Genomic DNA, 20,985 nt, shown 5'->3' with positions numbered 1-20,985 from the left:
TCCCTGACCCAGCCGGGAATCTCACCCGGGCCCCTTAGGACGACAGTCCATCATGCTGACCATTCAGCTATCGGGGTGGACGCCTGTCAGTGTACAACCTTCATGAGAACCTAAGGAAAGTAGTTGAAGGATGGTGAAATAATGAGTAGGCCATCTGGTATTGGACAACCACATGTCATCAAAAAATGTATAGGTCAGAGAATCTGTGACCACTGCCCACCGTGAGGTTGAATGCCTTCTGCTGGTGTTGTGGGCATGTGACACAGTAAGGAAAGAATGTTAGCGGAAGAGCCATGAATGGGCAGTCATTATAGTGAAGACATGGGCTGCAATTGCAGAAATCCTGTATATAAGCAGTTTTAACAAAGAGCATATTGTTATGGTGCTGTGGCTGGAAATGAGAAATTCTGAAATGTTGGTGTACAACTGCCATGAGCACCTATGGAAAGTGGTTGAAGGATGGTGAAATAACAAGTAGGAGGTATGGTGTTGGACATCCACATTTCACCAAAAAATGTAGAGGTTGGAGGATCCCCCACTGTATAATCCAGGATATGCACTGATCTGTGACAGATGTGATGATGGAATACTACGCTGGTGCGGGTGCAAGGGTTTCAGAATACACCAGACCAATGTTGAACATGGAGCTCCATGTCACTAAGTGTTCCTGTGTTGACCCTACGATGTCATCAGTTATGATTGCAGTGGACACAGAACTACTAAGTTTTCAGTGTGGGTCAATAGAAAATGTAGCCTGTCAAATGAATCACATTTCTTGTTGCACCAGATCGATGACTGGGTCCTTATATGCTGTCAAGGTGAATGGCTGCAGAAAATATGCACTGTGCCACAGATGCCAGCAAGTGAGGGCAGAGTTATGCTACACGGGGTACAATGAGATGGGCTTCCATGGAAACTATGGTGGTAATCGAAGGCACCATGAAAGCAGTGAACTATGTGCACATTATTGCGGACCACCTGGATCGTTTCCTGCTTGATGTATCCTCTTACTGCAATGACATCTTCCAGCAGGATAACTGTCCCTGTTGCAAGATCAGAATTATGCTACAGTTGTTTGAGGGGCATTATAGTGAACTCACATTGATGTCTTGGCCAGCAAATGTCCCTTATCTGTAGCCACTGGAACACTTATCAGGCACCAGCTGTTTTCCCACAAACCACTATTCTGTAATTTGCGAGAATTGCTTGACCTGTGCATAGACATTTGGTGCCACATACTTTAGGAATCCTTTCAAGGATTTGTAGGTTTCATGCAAAGCAGAATCTCTGATGTATTGTGGTTGAAAAGTGGAACAATATGCTATTAAACACATGGTCACAAAGTTTTGGCACATTGGTGTACAAGGACCAATTAGCACACACATCAGGATAGACTCTACAATACCTTAAGGTCACTATCCAGTTGTGAAGTTCACTGTTCTTTTGCAGCATCAAAAAACACCCGACACATTTACATAAAATCAGTGCAGTTTGTAATAAGCATTGACCTGCAGTAATTTGGTAGTACTATACACTGGGGCAGTTCAATGAACTCAATCGCTAATAAACATCACCGTGTCCAACAAAACCTCACTCTGGTACCAATGACATTCCAAACTTAATGTGTATCACAACACAGTCCATTTAAAATGTTCATTAATTAGTTTATAGAGTCCACTCAAAAGTTATTAGAGTTCCCAAGATTCACAGTGGGTGGTGTGCATATTTTCACATACAGAACGAACATATTTGTGGCATGCGTCAACACTAAGAGTGCACTCAAATGTAGGTCTTACAATGCATGAACTGCCAGTTTTATAATATAATTGAACAGATAAAAAAATATACTCACCAATCGGTGGCAGGAGAAAACCTGTATGAAAGTTAATAAAACGTGCAAGCTTCCAGAACCAGCAGCTTCATCTTCTGACAAAAGGGTTGGAAGAAGAAGGGAAAGGGATGATGGAAAATGACTGTTGAGGTTTAGGAAATGGGGAGAACTATGGAAAAGTTGCCCATAATCCGGGTCAGGGGAGACTTACCGGACATGATGAGGAGATAAGACAGACTGTTGGGGCCTGCACGAATCAGTTTTAAAACCGGAGTGCTTAAAGATGGACGATAGGATAGTAGCAAAGCAGAATTATGGATAAAACATCATGCAAGAACTAATATGAGCAAAAGGCAAGTGCATTATACATGGTTGGCACGTGAGGAGAAGGTAGGGGATGGAGGGGTAGGGAATAGACAGGTTAGAAAATAAAAAGTATATAAAACAATAAAAGGGGTCTAGAAACTATATCTGTACCTTTTATTTTCTGACCAATCTACAAGTTTGATTATTGCATAAGATAATTAGTTTTGGGTAATTTAAAATAAGTTGCTGGTAATTTGGAATGCTTAACTTTAGAATAGCATAGACCACATTTCTTGAATATATTGATTGGTTCACAGATTTTATGCATGTAGTGAACTGTAGATACAATTAACTGTAATTTGTAATTATGAGTACCCCAATGAAGATCAGTTACATCAGTTTGATTGGAACAGTCAACATATAAATCTGAAAAATAAATTCCAGTGAAGTTAAGTGTAAATAATTAGTTGAGATTTTTATGTAAATTTTACGTACCATTAGATAATTTTTTTGAAAATAAAGTAAAAATCAGCAAAAAAATTTAGTTATTTCTGCGTGTAGAAAACAACAAATGGGAAGGATCCACCTACAACGTCACAAGTTGGCCTCTAAAACACGTGTTACAAGGTGCTTAAAACAAGTACTGCATACCTGTAAATGTATGGGATCTTAGATTTGTGAAAATAAAACATTAATGAAAAGCAGCTCTAGTTGTTTATTTAGAACTTTATTAAGCACACATGACCAGTTTCAGCCTTTATATGAGGCCATTATCAGGTGTATCTGAAACTACCAAATGTTAATACATACTATGATGGGTCTATAGATGTTTTTTTAATAACAGGTAATGTGAGACAATGCTTACATATATGTACAGTACAGTTCAGAAAGAATATATAAAGTATGTTGGGTTGTAGAGAAGCAATGTTATATCTTCACAATAAAGGATGGCAGCCAAAAACAGTTGCAGGATAGAATTTTAACAGTTGCTGCTGCAGCCATGTTTAAAATCTTGAAGCAATGTTATATGATAAAAATGATAGAAGTCAAGTGGATTTTAAAAAGTATTGCATCCAAAGGCATCATAAGAAAAATGGGCATTTGCAATATAAAAACTGCAGAATCTGATGCCTTAAAAAAGTTTAGCTTAAAAGTACTTATCTGATATTTTTTGAAATTACATTGCATATTTTCTGGATAAAATGGTGAAAAGTAAATGATAAAACAGTAGAAGTCAAGTAGATTTTAAAAAGTTTCATGCCCCGTGTGAAATTTACACTCGCATGAAAACAGTGAAGGAAAGGGTGCTTAATGAACCGTGCACATTAAAGAGCACCAATTTCTTGGATATCTGCCACCCAGTTATTGACAATTTGCTTTAAAGGTATTCTGTAAGCTTACAGCTGTAGCTAGTTGCTTGTAAATGTACTTTTGTAACCAATTGACAGTGCACCCAAGCTATAATAGAGCCCTTAAAGTTCCCGCTGATTTGCATTTTACTCATTAGAGGCCATACCTGTATGTTTGACTTGTATGCCTCATTCACTGAAACTATTTTACACTTTTGTTAATTCCAATTACACTGCAAAGGCTGTACAGGTGGTAGAATGACATCTACTTATCTCATGATGGCATATGCCTTCTGGGCAATGGTAGATGTACTGATAATAGTGTCAGTGTCATCCACCTACAGATAGCATAGTGGCGTAGCTACCTGAGTGAAATCTGTGTCTACTTTTTAATAGGAAATGCTCAAAACCGGAAGGCTCAGTGTGGTGCAAGCAGCCATGCCACTCATGCTTCCTACAGCCAACTGAGTGAGTTTGAAAGGGATCAAATTATGGGCTTCAGAGTGGTGGGATAGTCCTTTCAGAGAATTGCCAAACAAATTGGACGTGCTGTACTAGTGATGCAATGATGCAGGTTTCAGTGGTCAAGTGAACAATGTCACACCTGTAGACAAGGTTCTGGACATCCATGCAGCGCAGATGCCCACCAGGATTGTTGTATTATAAGGGCAGCTGCAGCAGATTGTACAGCTACCACAGTACAGACAAGAAGGCTTGTGAGCACAGACGTATCAACAAAAACAGTTGCAAACAAGTTACTAGTAGTGGGGCTACGGGCACATACACCTCTGGCCTGTCTTCCATCCATGCTACAATATTGATGTGCATGGCTTGACTGGTGGGGTCAGAGGATCAAACAGAAAATGGAATGGTATGCTGTAGTCTTTGGTGATGAAAGCAGATTGTGCCTACTAGCAAGTGACGCCTGTTTGTGTGTATGATGTAGATCTGGTGAGTTCTGTCATGTAGAGTCCATTCATCTGAGACACACTGACCTCACCCCAGACCTTATGGTCTGAGGTACAACAAGCTATGACTCTTGTTCACATGCCACTGACCAGTGTTCAGTACATGCAGATTGTTGGTAGACCTGTTGTTTGCCATTCTTGCAACAGGAAGGTGATTTGTCATTCCGGCAGGATTACGCTCACCCACACACTGCCTGTGAAACTCAATGTGCTCTGCAAGATGTGTGGCAACTTCCCTGGCCAGCACAATCTCCAGACTTGTCTACAATCAAGCACATTTGGGATACAATGGGATAAGAAATGACTGGTGCAACTCATTGACCAATAACTCTTGTAGAATTTCCTGAACAGGTCATATCCCAGGACAGTATTAACCGTCTGTATGATCTACTTGATGCCAGAGTCAGCACATGCATTGTCACCCATACAGGCTACACCACATACTAACATGAGTGTGTCAGCATGGGTTGATATGTGGTGCATGAGGATTGCTTGTGCTATTGATCTGTAAATGTAATATTTTCATGTATTCCATGTGCATTGCTGTAACAAAAACCTTGAGTGAATTGAAAACCTCCAAAGGGGTGTACTAATTTTTTTCCAGCTGTGTGTGATGATTATTTACATTTTTTATAATAGGAAATGAGAGACAGTGCTTATACATGTACAGTACAATGCAGAAAGGATATACAACTTATGTTATGCTGTAGAGAAGCAATGTCAAATGATTAGAAACAGAAGAAGTCTTGTGCCCAATGAAATGGGCACATTGTAATTACAGAAACTCTACAATCTGATACTTTGACACTATTAATATGATTAGCTTAAAAAAGTTATCTAACATGTTTCAAAATTACATGGTATGTTTTAGAGGTAAAATGCTAATAGCAAATGATAAAACTGTAAAAGTCAAAATTTTTTTAAAAAACGTTTTCCACCCAATGACATCATGAGGTAATGGGCATATCATAATTATAAAAAATGCGCAATCTGAAAAACTGTGGACACGCTTTAGTGTAAAAGAGCTATATTCTGACATGTTTCAGAGTTACAATTGCATGTTTTTCAAACTAAATACTGGAAGTAATTATTTGCAATTAATAAAAGTGTAAAATAGTTGCAATGAATGAGGCTTCCAAGTAGAGGTTAAAGGTATCCATAACGAGTAAAATTTGATTCACCGGGAACTGCTGAGAGCTCAAGCACAGCTTGTATGCATCATCGATTGCTTACAGAAGTATGTTTACAAACATACAACAAACAACTGCTACTACCTGTAGCAGAGTATTTTTAAATGGAGTTGACAATAACTTGGAGGCAGATATCCAGGAAATTGGTGCTCCATAATCTGCATTGCTTGTTAAGAGTCTTTCCCTTGGCATTTTTCAAATGAGCATAAATTTGTCACTGGGCATGAAAATTTCTAAAATCTACTTGAATTTTAGTGTTTTATTATTTACTATTAGCATTTTATTTTAAAAATGTGCAATGATAACTCCCTTTAAGCTAAACAATGTTGAAACTTCCTGGCAGATTAAAACTGTGTGCCCGACCGAGACTTGAACTCGGGACCTTTGCCTTTCGCGGGCAAGTGCTCTACCAACTGAGCTACCGAAGCACGACTCACGCCCGGTACCCACAGCTTTACTTCTGCCAGTACCTCGTCTCCTACCTTCCAAACTTTACAGAAGCTCTCCTGCGAACCAAGCAGAACTAGCACTCCTGAAAGAAAGGATATTGCGGAGACATGGCTTAGCCACAGCCTGGGGGATGTTTCCAGAATGAGATTTTCACTCTGCAGCGGAGTGTGCGCTGATATGAAACTTCCTGGCAGATTAAAACTGTGTGCCCGACCGAGACTCGAACTCGGGACCTTTGCCTTTCGCGGGCAAGTGCTCTACCAACTGAGCTACCGAAGCACGACTCACACCCGGTACCCACAGCTTTACTTCTGCCAGTACCTCGTCTCCTACCTTCCAAACTTTACAGAAGCTCTCCTGCGAACCATGCAGAACTAGCACTCCTGAAAGAAAGGATATTGCGGAGACATGGCTTAGCCACAGCCTGGGGGATGTTTCCAGAATGAGATTTTCACTCTGCAGCGGAGTGTGCGCTGATATGAAACTTCCTGGCAGATTAAAACTGTGTGCCCGACTGAGACTCGAACTCGGGACCTTTGCCTTTCGCGGGCAAGTGCTCTACCAACTGAGCTACCGAAGCACGACTCACGCCCGGTACCCACAGCTTTACTTCTGCCAGTACCTCGTCTCCTACCTTCCAAACTTTACAGAAGCTCTCCTGCGAACCAAGCAGAACTAGCACTCCTGAAAGAAAGGATATTGCGGAGACATGGCTTAGCCACAGCCTGGGGGATGTTTCCAGAATGAGATTTTCACTCTGCAGCGGAGTGTGCGCTGATATGAAACTTCCTGGCAGATTAAAACTGTGTGCCCAACCGAGACTCGAACTCGGGACCTTTGCCTTTCGCGGGCAAGTGCTGGTAGAGCACTTGCCCGCGAAAGGCAAAGGTCCCGAGTTCGAGTCTCGGTCGGGCACACAGTTTTAATCTGCCAGGAAGTTTCATATCAGCGCACACTCCGCTGCAGAGTGAAAATCTCATTCTGGAAACATCCCCCAGGCTGTGGCTAAGCCATGTCTCCGCAATATCCTTTCTTTCAGGAGTGCTAGTTCTGCTTGGTTCGCAGGAGAGCTTCTGTAAAGTTTGGAAGGTAGGAGACGAGGTACTGGCAGAAGTAAAGCTGTGGGTACCGGGCGTGAGTCGTGCTTCGGTAGCTCAGTTGGTAGAGCACTTGCCCGCGAAAGGCAAAGGTCCCGAGTTCGAGTCTCGGTCGGGCACACAGTTTTAATCTGCCAGGAAGTTTCATATCAGCGCACACTCCGCTGCAGAGTGAAAATCTCATTCTGTAAACAATGTTAACAATTTTAAGATATCAGATTGTACAGTTTTTGTAATTATGACACACCAATTTTTCTCTTGACATTATTGGATAAAAAACTTTTTTTTTAATTCACTTTACTTCTACTGTACTTTGTCATTTGATGTTGCACCTCTACAGTGTAACATACGTTGTATTTTCTTTCTGCACTGTGCTGTACATACATAAGCATTGTTTCTCATTTCGTGTTATTAAAAAGAATCTATATACCTATCATATTATGTATTAACATTTGTCAGTGTCAGATACACTTGATAGTGACCTAATATAAAGGCTGAAATACTTTGTATAGACTTAATAATGTATCAGTTAAGCAACTGGAATGACTTTGAACAACAGTTGCAGTATCAGCATCATCCAAACATAGAAAAACTAATTAAAAAAGAATGATGCAGATATTACAGTCACTGCCATTGAGAAACAAATCAAATCATGTAGAGTGAATTAGGTCAGACAGTCCAATGGAAGCACAGTCAGATTTTATATATAATTTGTAGCTGTGTTTTCGCCTATATTAGCCATAATATGCTGTAGAACTCTACAACAAAAAATTGTGCCCAGTGGTTGGAAGAAAGCACAGGCCACACTTGTCTAGAGAAGGGTAGCAGAAGTAATCCACAAACACTACCGTCCACTATCTCTGACATCCATCTGATATGGAATCTTAAACATATTCAAAATTTAAACATAATGAGGTACCTCGAAGAGAACGACCTCCTGCGTTGCACTGGTTCGAATTGCAAAAACATTGCTATACAAGATTCAATCCATGATCTTTCACATGGCATCCTCAAAACCATAGCTCAAGCTATGAGATGAATGTACACTGAAGTGACAAAGAAACTGGTATAGACATGCGTTTTCAAATACAGAGATATGTAAACAGGCAGAATAATGCACTGCAGTCAGCAACACCTATATAAGACAATAAGTGTCTGGTGCAGTTGTTAGATCAGTTACTGCTCCTACAATGGCAAGTTATCAAGATTTAAGTGAGTTTGAATGTGGTGCTATAGTGGGTGCAATAGTGGTGGGACACAGCATCTCCAAGGTAGCGATGAAGTGGGGATTCTCCCATACGGCCATTTCATGAATGTACTGTGAATATCAGGAATCTGGTAAAACATCAGTTCTCCAAGATTGCTGCAGCTGGAAAAAGATCCTGCAAGAACAGGACCAATGGTGACTGAAGGGAATTGGTCAATATGACAGAAGTGCAACCCTTCCACAAATTGCTGCAGATTTCAATGCTGGGCCATCAACAAGTGGCAGCATGCGAACCATTCAACAAAACATCATCAATGTAGGCTTTTGGAGCCAAAGTCCTGCTCATGTACCCTTGATGACTGCATGACACAAAGCTTTATGCCTTAACTGGGCCCATCAACACTGACATTGGACTGTTGATGACTGGAAACATGTTGTCTGGTCGGATGAGTCTCGTTTCAAATTGTATCGAGTGGATGGATGTGTATAGGTATGGAGACACCCTCATGAATTCATAGACCCTACACGTCAGCAGGGGACTGTTCAAGCTGGTGGAGGCTTCATCATGGTGTGGGGAATGTTCATATGGAGTGATATGGGAACACTGACATGTCTAGATATGACTCTGAAAGGTGACACATATGTAAGAATATGATCCTATCTGATCAGCAGCATCCATTCATGTTAATTGTGCATTATGACAGACTTGGGCAATTCTTATAGGACAATGTTACACCCCACATGTCCTTCTGAGTTTAAACACTTCCGCTGGCCACCAAACTCCCCAGACATGAACATTATTGAGCATATCTGGGATGCCTTGCAACGTGGTGTTGAGAAGAGATCTCCACCCGCTCGTACTCTTACAGATTTATGGACAGCCCTGTAGGATCTGTGGTGTCAGTTCCCTCCAGTACTACTTCAGACATTAGTCAAGTTCATGCCATGTTGTGTTGCGGCACTTCTGCATGCTCACGAGGGCCCTACATGATATTAGGCTGGTTCACCAGTTTGTTTGGCTCTTCAGTGTAATATTTCTTTACTTCCAAGCAGAGTACCACACCAGTGATTATTATGGAAATGTGATCACACAGGATGTCAAATGAAATTTGTAACTGGATTGGGAATTCCTCAACAATGAGGTCATAGTGTATTATCTCAGATGGAGTCATTGACAGGCAAAACATCAGGATTTTCCGAAAACTGTCTTGAGCAGCTAGTTCAACAGTATACATACTACGGAAATATTTTAGACCTTGTAGCTTCAAACAGGTATTACTGTATAGAGTGTGACAGTATAGAGAGAGGGAATAATGGTCATAAAGTCATCATACCAATGAGGGTTACTACAGTTAATAAATCCATTAAGAAGACTAGGAGTGTATTTTGGCTAGAAAGAGCAGGTAAGTAGTTGTTAGCATCCCTCTCAGAAAATGAACAGACACCATTTAGTTCTAGTATGATAGATACAGAGGAATTATGTACAAAGTTTAAACAGATTGTAAATCTTGCTCTGGAGAAGTATGTACCAAGTAAATGGATTAAAGAAAGAAAAGACCGACTGCGGTTTAATAACAATGTTCAGAAATTGTTGAGAAAACAGACTGTTGTGCTCTCAATTCAAAGGTAGCAATAGGCAAAATTTAGAAGAAATACACACGTCTGTAAAAAGATTTGTGCGGGTTGCAGACAACTACCACCATCATACCTCAGCAAAAGATCTTGCCGAGCACCCGAGAAAATTACAGTCCTACGTAAAATTGCTAAGCAGGTTGAAGGCATACATCCGGTCACTTATCAAGTCTGGTGTGGCAGAAGGAGACAACAAAAGGAAAGCCAATTTAAGTTTTGCAGTTAAGAATTCATTCACACAGAAGGATCATACAAACGTATCTTCATATTACCCTCATACAGACACTCGTATGAAGAGTATAGAAATAAGCATCCCTGTTGTGGAGAAGGACTGAAAGATGGAACTCCAGTTTGATTTCACTGAAAGTACTCTTTCCCACTGGCCTCTTACTCAACTTGCATTTATCAGAAATCTTTCATCCAGTGAGAAGTCCCAGCGACTGCAAAAGGTGCAGGTGACTACTATATGTAAGAAGAGTAAAATAAAAGACTCGCAAAATTAATTATCATTAACACTGGTTTGCTGCAGAATTTTTGAACATATTCTCAGTTTGAATATAATACATTTCCATGGATGGGAAAATTGTCAACAAGTCAGCATGGTTTTAGAAAGCATTACTCGTGTGAAACGCAGCTCACCCTTTTATCGTGCAATATCCTATGGAGGATGAAGGGTGATGAGGGAACTCCATGTCCTAAGATTTCCAAAGAATTTGACATGATGCCCCACAGGAGACTATTAATGGAGCTATGAGCTTACTGAATCGCTTTCCAGCTATGTGAGTAGCTCTTAGGCATCTCAAGTAATCGAACACGGTATGTTGTCCTCGATGGTGAGCGTTCATCAGAGATGAGGGTATTGTCAGGACTGCCCTGGGAATAGGTGATAGGACTGCTGTTAGTTACCATACACATAAACAGTCTAATGATCTGAAGAATGAGCACTAATCTATGTATGTTTATCATTGATGCTGTGGTATACGGGAGGGTGTTGTCATTGTTGAGTGACTTTAGGAGAATACAAAATGACTTAGACAATATTTCTAATTGTGTGATGACTGGCAAATTGCTCTAAAGGCAGAAAAATGTAAGTTGATGCAGATGAGCAGGAAAAACAATCCCATAATGTTTGGACACAGCATTAGTTGTGTGTTGTTTGACACAGTAACATTGATTAAATACACACACACACACACACACACACACACACACACACACACACACATAATGTAGCAAACAGATATGAAATGGATCAAGCATGTAAGAACGGTAGTAGGGAATGTGAATGGTTGAAATCAATTTACTGGGAAAAAATTTGGGAAAGTGTGATTCATCTGTAAATGAGACCACATACAGAACACAAGTGCAACCCATTCTTGATTACTGCTTGAGTGTTTATTATTATCTAATTATTAGTGTGCTATTTTTATGTCCCTTTTTACATAGATACATACGATTTTTTTTATGTGTACTGTTCACCTTTTGTGTGTTTGTTATAGAGTGCATAGTGTCTTTTGAAAATGTTGTTGGAAAATGCTGTGTGGTGTACAGTAACAACTTGACTGTACCAGTAATGAAGTGGTCATGTGAAGGACCAGACAGATTTTACTTCACAGAAACTTTTAATTCATCGACAAAGACATTCAGTAGGCCTACACCTCGAGGAGAAGCATCCCTTCTTGGAAAGCGAATCAAGGTACAGATAACACAGCATACTGTTTATAATGTATATGTTCTGCTGTATCTTAATCACATAATTGATTGTTAGAATCTTCTCAGTATATAAGCAATTTTGCTTGGTTGATGTAATTTTATTTCAAAGTATCCCCAGAAATATGTCATACATATTTTGATACCTGATATATGTATGTAAAGGATACGGGATAAAATAGTGCTAAATGTGTTTCTATATTATAGGGTTTTTGCTGCTGTCTGATTGAAAACAGATTTTTGGTGCCCAGATTATACTGGGTTTTAAAAGTTTTTGGTTCCACTTACAAATTCATATAGTTTTTTCTTTACTCATGTGCCCTTGTGGAACTGTGGTGTCCTGCACAGTCCAGCATGTCTTAGCCTATGAATTTTTATGCACACTTTCCTACATACGCATCACATTCTCACAAGTGTGTTTTTAAAAACGTGTGTATAATCTTTGTGTTTACTTCCTACAAAGTGTTCTTCTATTGTCGTTTTCTTATTTTTTGGTGGATGTATGCATTCCAATTTTAGTTAGTTTGTTGTTGTTCTGTGGTGGTGGTGGCGGTGAGGGGGGGGGGGGGGGGGAGGTAGGAATTGAGAAAAGAGGGGGAATTTGGGTAGGAGCTATTAATTTTTCTTCTTCTTCCTCCTGAATCTTCCAATCTTCTCTTTTCTCCAATACTTTATCTTTCGACATTTCATCCCGCTGTAGTCCTCTCCAATACACATGTGTTTGGTACTTACACGGAGTCTGACAGAATGAATAGTAGTATATAAAAAGGACAGAAACTGGTAGTAAATTGAGAGAATTATTGAAACACACACTGAAAACAAAGAAAACTATATGCCATTACAAATCATATATGCCCTTTACTTGGTTTTCAGTAGACCACCATACAAATGATTGCCTTTCTATTCCATTCCATTCCTTTTGCTCATTTCAGCCACCATATGAGGGGGGGGGAGCGCAGACTCCATTCTTAAGTATCTCCATAAGAAGTCAGGGGCCCTCAAATCATGCTGCCCAATGAATGTCTCTGAACTGGGAAACCAGGAAAATGACACCATGAGACATTCACGGATGGGCAGGCCAAATGACATGTTGGCCCTTCCTGTTGGAACCGAATGTTGTTGTTCATTCAAACCAGTCATCACTAGTAATCTGTACTGTAGATCCTTATCAAAATATGGACTCATGGTGCCAAACAAAGCCACACTGCACTACACAGTCACACATTCACAGTGCAGGGTTCTCTCATGCAGCAGATGAGGATTATGTTGATTACATGGTACACATTACCGGTAGCTCTGCTTATTTACACCAGTGTCTACATGAAAATGGACATCATCTGCCATTAGTAATTAAAGTTCCACGTGAAGGTTAGTTGTACAACTTTATCTTGTTTTTTTAGTTTCTGTACAACCTGTTATTTTTTTGGATTGAAGTGCAAGGAGTGATCTGGCATTGTTGGCACCACGGTGTGTCTGGCAGCAGAATGGTGAGGCCTTCAGGTGAGTCCTTGACTTGTCTTCTCCACTCTTACCGTGGTCCTCTGTGTTCTTCATTGCCCTGGAATTTTCTTCTTCTACTAGATACAGTATTAATAAATTGTTGCACTCACTGTACAATTGATCAATGATCCAGAATTTTATCATGTCATTTCAACTCAAAATGGTGACAAAAGAGTTACTGCACTATGATGGGAGACATGTTATTTTTTGAATAAACCTCAGTGGTGAGTGCTCATTGTTCTTATCCCTGCAAGACTACAATTACAAATGTCCACCCTTCCATAGAGCAGCTCACAGATACTTATTTCATGCAGGCACGACAACAACACCATATTATGTGACTCAAATGCTGCTATTCATTCTTCCGGGCCCTGTATATTGGTGGAAATAGCATTGATGTGTGAGGGGAGGGGAGGGTAGGGGAGGGGAGTGGAGGGGGGTCGGTGTTATTAGGTACCTGGATGTGGCTTTGTTTTATCTCTCTGTTTTGTTTTAGTAGATTACAATATCACTAGCTCATTGCTTACATTAATCTGGTTTTTCATTGCATTCTTGTTCAAGGACCTTTTTGTATATCAAATTTCTGTTGTAAGTTAGCTCTCTGTTGCCATTGCTCTGCATAATAAGTCTCATGTCTGTTCCATGTTTGGTGTTTCATGGTCATGCTTCTTCAAAGTCTCAGCAAAAGCTGTACAGCTGTTTTTAGTATTGCTGTTTCTTAGATATATTCTTTGCATTACAAGGCAAAGTGAATGGAAGATCTAGCCATAGTAACAGCATCATTTTCACGTGATGAATGGGGAGTAAAACTAGTAATAGTGAACCCTCCAATATTGTTAGCATTGTTAGCTGCAACAGGCAGAAGACATGCTATGTTGGTGCTGACATTTTAGCAATTTTGACTGAGATAAACTCATTCTGCGGAGTTCTTCTTCAGCATGTCAATGTAGAAGTGTCCACAGAATCAGCTAAGTGAAAAATCTGTGCAGTAGGCATGTCCTTTGTGTGAGACCATGCATACAAGCTGTACAAGACTCATGTGCTGATTTGAAGTTCTAGATTCAAGCTAAGCGAAAATAAAAGCCGACTTCGAAAGTTTCCTAAGTGTGAGACCATGTGCACACGACATACAAGACTCGTGGTCTGATTTGAAGTTCTAGATTTGCATATTTACTGTTTGCATTGCTCCTGCATAATGTTTCATTGATTGTATCAATACCCATTTGCACTGTTATATATTGTGAAATTTCAGATGTTTGCAAGTGCTGCAATAAACTCATACTGTTATTTTCACTTATAGGCTTAAACTTAATTGTGCTCTTTTAAAATTTCTGAGAACAGTAGGCCTGTTTTGTTCAGAACAATCGTTCTCTAATTTCATTGTACAATTATGTGAGAAATAGGTTATTTTTGAGATTTTTTGGACACTATATTTTTGTAAGTTACCAATACGAACGTGTTGGATACATAATTTATTTCATAGCAATTCAGCATTTTCAGTTCACAGTTCTGCCAAAGAATACATCACCCCAGAATTTCATTGTATATCAACAAAAATAAATGTGCATTTTTGAGAATTTTCGGAAGCTACCAATGTCCTATACATAATCTATGACCAATTTGTAGAAAATTGACATGTGATTTAGTAATTGAGCAGATTTTATAATTAATACACTGTATTACATCTAGCTTTCCCTTAAAGAGGAGTAGCCCTGCACATTATCAGCATTTTTCATAAATTTACTTTTTTCTCCAGTTTGCTAACAACTATAATTAACCACAAAACATTTTAGAAAACTTTTAGAACAGAATTTTGTGTTGCCTTAATATAAATTTGTTTTGTGTATTTGTTTCAATTCTTATAGGGAATTAGCAACTTTTTAGCTCAACACAGATTAAAAGATAATCAACAGGATTATATTAGAACAAATAAGCCCTCCGTCACAAATATTAAGTAAAAATTGACCAGATTTTGACGCTACTATGAGCGTCATCTTCAGAATTAGGCTAACTGTTCTAAAACATATTAGGTATATAATACCTTAAAAAAATAAAGTTTGTACTGACTGGAAAAAGATGCAATAATTACAAGTTACATATTAAAAAAGATTTAAGCCGGAAAGCTAAGGGCTGCTCGTACTTTAGTGACCAAGGGTTGCAACAAGGGTTCTGAAGACGACGCTTATAGTAGCATCGAAACCTGGTCAGTTTTGACTTAATAATTGTGACCGAGGGCTTATTTGTTCTAATATAATTCTGACATGGTCACTGAACCTTAGCAGCTGTGTCCAAAGTTTTATAATCAACAGGCTTAATTTAAAGTTATTTGTCCACTGCCTTGTAATACATTGCACCAGCCAAAATGCAGCTGCACTTGGAATGCAGCACAACAATAGTGAATTTAAGAAAGCTCTAAAAATATTTTTGCTAGAAAAAGCTTTTTACAGTCTAGATGAATTTTTAACTAAATAAATTGTAATATTTTAATATTATATAATACAAGTTGACATAATGCCACTATGAATTTTATTTAACCTGAGCTCTGTAACTGTGTGTGCTCCATATCTGTTTTCTGCAGTGTTTTAATGATTCTAAGAAAATATGTATTTTCTTTTTCTATATTGCTGCCCAAAGAATTTACTGTATAAATTTTTATATAATTATGTACTCAAATTTCTGTATATGCTATAAGATTATCAGATTGTATTTGTAAAAAACTGACTCGTTCCACGTCCTTGTGTATCCAACACAGTTGGACCTATGGAACATGAAATAAATCAAATCAAATCATCAAAGAGACTTTGAAGGTTCTGTGATAAGCTATGCTGTGACTTCCTGGGCTTGTGCCATAGGGTTGAGAACTATAGGGTTCCCCTAAATGGGTCAGGTGTGCACTACACATCAGAGACTGCTACGCAGGTAGCTGACTGTGTGTGCGGTGCACACAAGGATTTTTTAGATTCATTGAATCCAGATAGCAGTAACTGTAGGAAACCCAGAAGTATCAGTGTAAGGTCAAAGAAACGCCTTCCAATACTACAATCCCAATGATAAGCTGCAGACACATTCACATCAGAGTGCCAGAGTTTGTAGTGCTCATGAAGAGCAATGAAGCTCACATAATATGAGATACGATAGCTGGTTGAAACCGGAAATTGACAGCAGTGAAATATTTGAAGAAAATTTAAGTGTATATTGAAAGGATAGGCAAATGGGAAATGGTGGTGAGTGTATGTGTTACAGTAGACAAGTAACTCAAATCCATTGACATAGAAATTGAAGCTGCATTTGAGACTGATTTGGCAAGAGTCAGTGTCGGTGGAGGGATAAAATGATAATTGGATTCTTCTACTGTCCACCAGACTCCTCACCTGATGTAAATAAAAACTTTAGAAACAACCTCAGTTCACTTGTACATAAGTTTCCCATTGACACTGTAATTATCAGTTGAGACTTTAATCATCCAACAGTTAACTGGGAAAATTAAAGTTTAGTTAGTGGTGAGCATGATAAGACATCTTGCGAAACATTACTATTTGCCTTCTCTGAAAACTATCTAGAACAGATAGTTAGAAACAATGCTCATGATGGAAATATATTGGATCTACTGGCAACAAAGAGACCTGACCTCTTTGAGGATGCCCACATAATAACTGGTATCAGTGACCATAACACAGTTGTGGCAGCCATGATTACCAAAGTACAAAGGACAACCAAAACAACCAGAAAGATATATATGTTCAAAAATGAGATAAAAGCTCAATAGTGTTATACCTCAGTGAGGAACTGGAAACTTTCAGCACAGGGCTGGAGCATGCAGAGGAACTCTGGCTCGAGTTTAAAAGAATAGTTGACTAAACACTGGACAGATAAGGACCCAGTAGAACAGTTGATAATGGGAGGGAATCTCTGTGGTATACAGTCACTGTAAAGAAACTTCTAAAGAAAGAGAGAGTATGTAATAATTAGCATAGGGCTAAAGATAGAGAGATGCTGAATGAGGCAGATTTGGCTATCAAGAGAGTAATGTGTGATGCCTTGAATGACTACCATGGCAGAATGTTGTCAAATGACATTTCATAAAATCAAAGAAATTCTGGTCCTTTGTAAAGGCTATTAGTGACTCCAAAGTAAGTGTCCAGTCCCTAGCGAATGGGACAGGAACTGAAATTGAGGGCAGCAAAGCAAAACCTCAAATGCTTAACTCCATTTTCAAATGTTCCTTTTTGAAGGAAAACCCAGGAGAAATGCTGCCAATTTAATTCTAACACCACTGAAAAGATGAATGAAATAAGTATTAGTGTCAGAGGTGTTGTTAAAATTTAACAAAGTTCCGGGACCCAATGGAATCCCTTCAGATCCTATACTGAATTTGCAGCTGAGTTAGCCCCTCTTCTAAATGTAACCTATTGTAGGTCCCTCAGACAAAAAATCATGGCCAGGGGTTGGGAAAGAGCACATGTCACATCCCTCAGCAAGAAGGTTAGTAGAAGTGATACACAAAACTATCATACAATATACTTGTATAATAGAAGGAAACATTCCACGTTGGTCTTTAAATATGTCTGCTTGTGTCTGTATGTGTGGATGGATATGTGCGTCTGTGCGAGTGTATACCTGTCCTTTTTTCCCCCTAAGGTAAGTCTTTCCGCTCCCGGGATTGGAATGACTCCTTACCCTCTCCCTTAAAACCCACTTCCTTTCGTCTTCCTCTTTCCTGATGAGGCAACAGTTTGTTGCGAAAGCTTGAATTTTGTGTGTATGTTTGTGTTTGTTTGTGTGTCTATCGACCTGCCAGCGCTTTCGTTCGGTAAGTCGCCTCATCTTTGTTTTAATACAATATACTTGACATGTTTTGGCTGTAGAATCTTAGAACATATTCTGAATTCAAACATAACAAGGTATCTTGAACAGAATAACCTCTTTAATGTCAGCCACCATGAATTCCGAAAATATCAATAATGTGAAACCCAGCTCTCACTTTTCTCTCATGTCATACTGAAAGCAGTGATTTAGATGCAGTATTTCTTGATTTCTGAAAAGCATATGATTCAGTACCACACCTATGCTTATTGTCAAAAGTACATTCATATGGGGTATCAAATGAAATTTGTTACTGGACTGAGGACTTTGTGGTACAGGTGCAACATGTTATCTTGGATGGAGAGTCATCATCAGATGTAGAAGTATCTTTGGGTGCACCCCATGGAAATGTGTTGTGACCCTTGCTGTTCATGTTGCATATAATGACCTTGAGACAATATTAATAGTAATATCAGGCTTTTTAGAGATCATGAGGTTATCTATAATGGAAGTACTATCCGAAAGAAGCTGCATAAATATTCAGTCAGATCTTGATGAGATTTCAAAGTAGTGCAAAGATTGGAATCTTGCTTTAAATCTTCAGATGTGTAAAACTGTGTACTTCACAAAATAAAAAAAATGTGGTATCTTTTGACTACTATATCAGTGAGTCACTATTAGAATTGGCCAACTCATAGAAATAGCTGGGTGTAACACTGTTGGGATAGAAAATGGAATGACTACATAGGGTCAGTTGTGAGTGAAGTAGGTAGTAGACTTTGGTTTATTGGTAGAATACTGGGGAAATGCAACCAATCTACAAAGGAGGTTGCTTACAAATCACTTGTGCCAGCCATCCTAGAATACTGCTCAAGTGTATGGGTCCCATACCAGACAGGACTAACAGGGGATATTTGAATGTACACAGAGAAGGGCAGCAGTAATGTTCACAGGATTGCTTAATCCATGGCATAGTGTCACAGAGGTACTGAAGAAACTGAACTAGAAGACTCTTAAAGATAGATGTAAACTATCCCGAGAAAGTTCGTAAACAAAGTTTCAAGGACCAGCTTTAAATGATGACTCTAGGAATATACTACAATCCCCTACATGTCACTCACATATGGATTGTGAGGATAAGATTAGAATAATTACAGCATGCACAGAGGCATTCAAACAACATTCTTCCAGCACTCCACACGGGAATGGAACAGAAAGAAACCCTAATAACCGGTACAATGGGACATATCCTCTCCCATGCATGTCACAGTGGTTTGCAGAATACAAATGTAGACTGTTAAAAGTGGAGCATTTCCAGAAACTGCACATTCATGTGACAATGCTCTACATAGCACAACTGTTAAAAAGCATTGCTTGACAGCATTGCTCCCACACTACCACTGTGGCAATGTTTATTCACAGTGTAATGTGTTTGAGTAAGCCACTGGCTGCTTTAACTCTGATGCCTCAGTTTTTTGTAAAAAACTATTTACACTATCTGTTAAAAAGAGGAGCACCCAGATGACATGGTTGGATTTCGGTCTGACTTTGTACATGTACACACCGTTGGCTGATACATATATGGTTAAAGCTGCAGTTTTCTACAAAAGCGAGAATATCCTCCAGAGTACAGTAGTGTTGTTAATGTTTAGTGTTGTTATCAATCCTGGTAAGATATATAAGGAGTGTAAGCAATGTCACATGTTTTTGACTGATCACTGTGAAGGGTATGAAGATGCCATGTACTCATGTGAGACAGCATTATCAGCACCTGACCGAGTTTGAAAGAGGCCTCATTGTGGGTCTCCGTTCAGCTGGCTGTTTGAATTGTGCAGTATTCAGATTTACAGGTCTTGAGGTGTGTCAGTAGCCCGATGTCGGACTGCACAAGGACACAAGTGCACGCCACCATCAAGATTTCGGTTGATCACATACGATCTCCGTTAGAAAGGTTTGATGTATCGTGCACCGAGCATGTTGTAACCCTTTCACACCTGTGCATTCCATTGGCTCTGTGCAACAGTCCATGGTGTCCCACTCCACTGGTTGGAGACTACAAGCAGCTGGACTGGGGAATTACCACCCCATTTGTAAGCTGCCATTAACACCACAACATGAATGGCTACATTTGGAATGGTGCCGTGACTGGAAAGTGTGGACTGCCAATGACTGGTGCCACACTGTGTTCAGCAGTAAATCATTGTTCTGCATTCTACATTTACGTCAGTACTCCACAAAGCATCTCTCAGTGTGTAACGGATGGCACTTCTCATACCACTGACTGTTCCCCTGTTCCCTGTTTCGATTGCCAATTGTGTCTGTGGAGAATGATCATCATGTATTGGCTTTAATTTCTTGAATTTTCTCACTGTGGTCAGTTTGTGAGATGTATTTGGGAGGAAATTTTTATGATCAGATGAAACTACTACTGTGGGTTCTTTGATTGCTCTGGGAGAATGCACATCAACCTAGAACACATGAAGTATTAGTTAATTTTATTATATAAATGAATAAAAGATTTACTAAACTTCGACATAATTCTTAGCCACAGGAGTACTAGATAATTTATGAATGTCATGGGTTAACAAAGCATCACTTGATGCACAGATTAACAAACTTTTCTCTTGCAGTACAAAACACAACACATATCAAGTACATTTCATCACTGTCCTATTCAATGATGTTGACTGCTGTGACTGAGGTCTCAGACTGGGGTGGAGGTCTCACTAGCTCGACATTATAATGACCTCAGCCCGAGGGTGAAATCAATGTGAATGTGCTGTCACAGTCTGGATGGATGTTGTGGCAGAGCTGGCTGATATTTTGCACAAACTTTATGGCAAGTGGTCATTTGTTCAATCTGAGCATCCATGCCCTGCCAAGTACAATTATGCCAGGTGAGTTGCTTTATGCAAACTGTGCTCCCATGACCTTGTTGCAAG

At 39.4% G+C, this 20,985-nt stretch overlaps 1 protein-coding gene across 1 annotated transcript in view; it reads left to right on the top strand.

Annotated features, from left to right (window-relative positions):
• The window catches only part of LOC126428393 (DNA (cytosine-5)-methyltransferase 1-like), a 93,830-nt gene that overhangs the window by 19,759 nt on the left and 53,086 nt on the right, over window positions 1-20,985 (top strand). The window contains exons 5-9 of the mRNA XM_050090317.1: window positions 11,530-11,756; window positions 11,977-12,153; window positions 12,877-13,108; window positions 13,175-13,240; window positions 20,832-20,882. Of these exons, the coding sequence (XP_049946274.1) occupies window positions 11,530-11,756; window positions 11,977-12,153; window positions 12,877-13,108; window positions 13,175-13,240; window positions 20,832-20,882 (753 nt within the window). The remainder of the gene's footprint in view (window positions 1-11,529; window positions 11,757-11,976; window positions 12,154-12,876; window positions 13,109-13,174; window positions 13,241-20,831; window positions 20,883-20,985) is intronic.

This window comes from Schistocerca serialis, chromosome 12, assembly GCF_023864345.2.
Source record: "Schistocerca serialis cubense isolate TAMUIC-IGC-003099 chromosome 12, iqSchSeri2.2, whole genome shotgun sequence".
In the NCBI taxonomy this organism is placed as follows: Eukaryota; Metazoa; Arthropoda; class Insecta; order Orthoptera; family Acrididae; genus Schistocerca; species Schistocerca serialis.
This window is presented reverse-complemented; position numbering and strand designations above follow the sequence as displayed.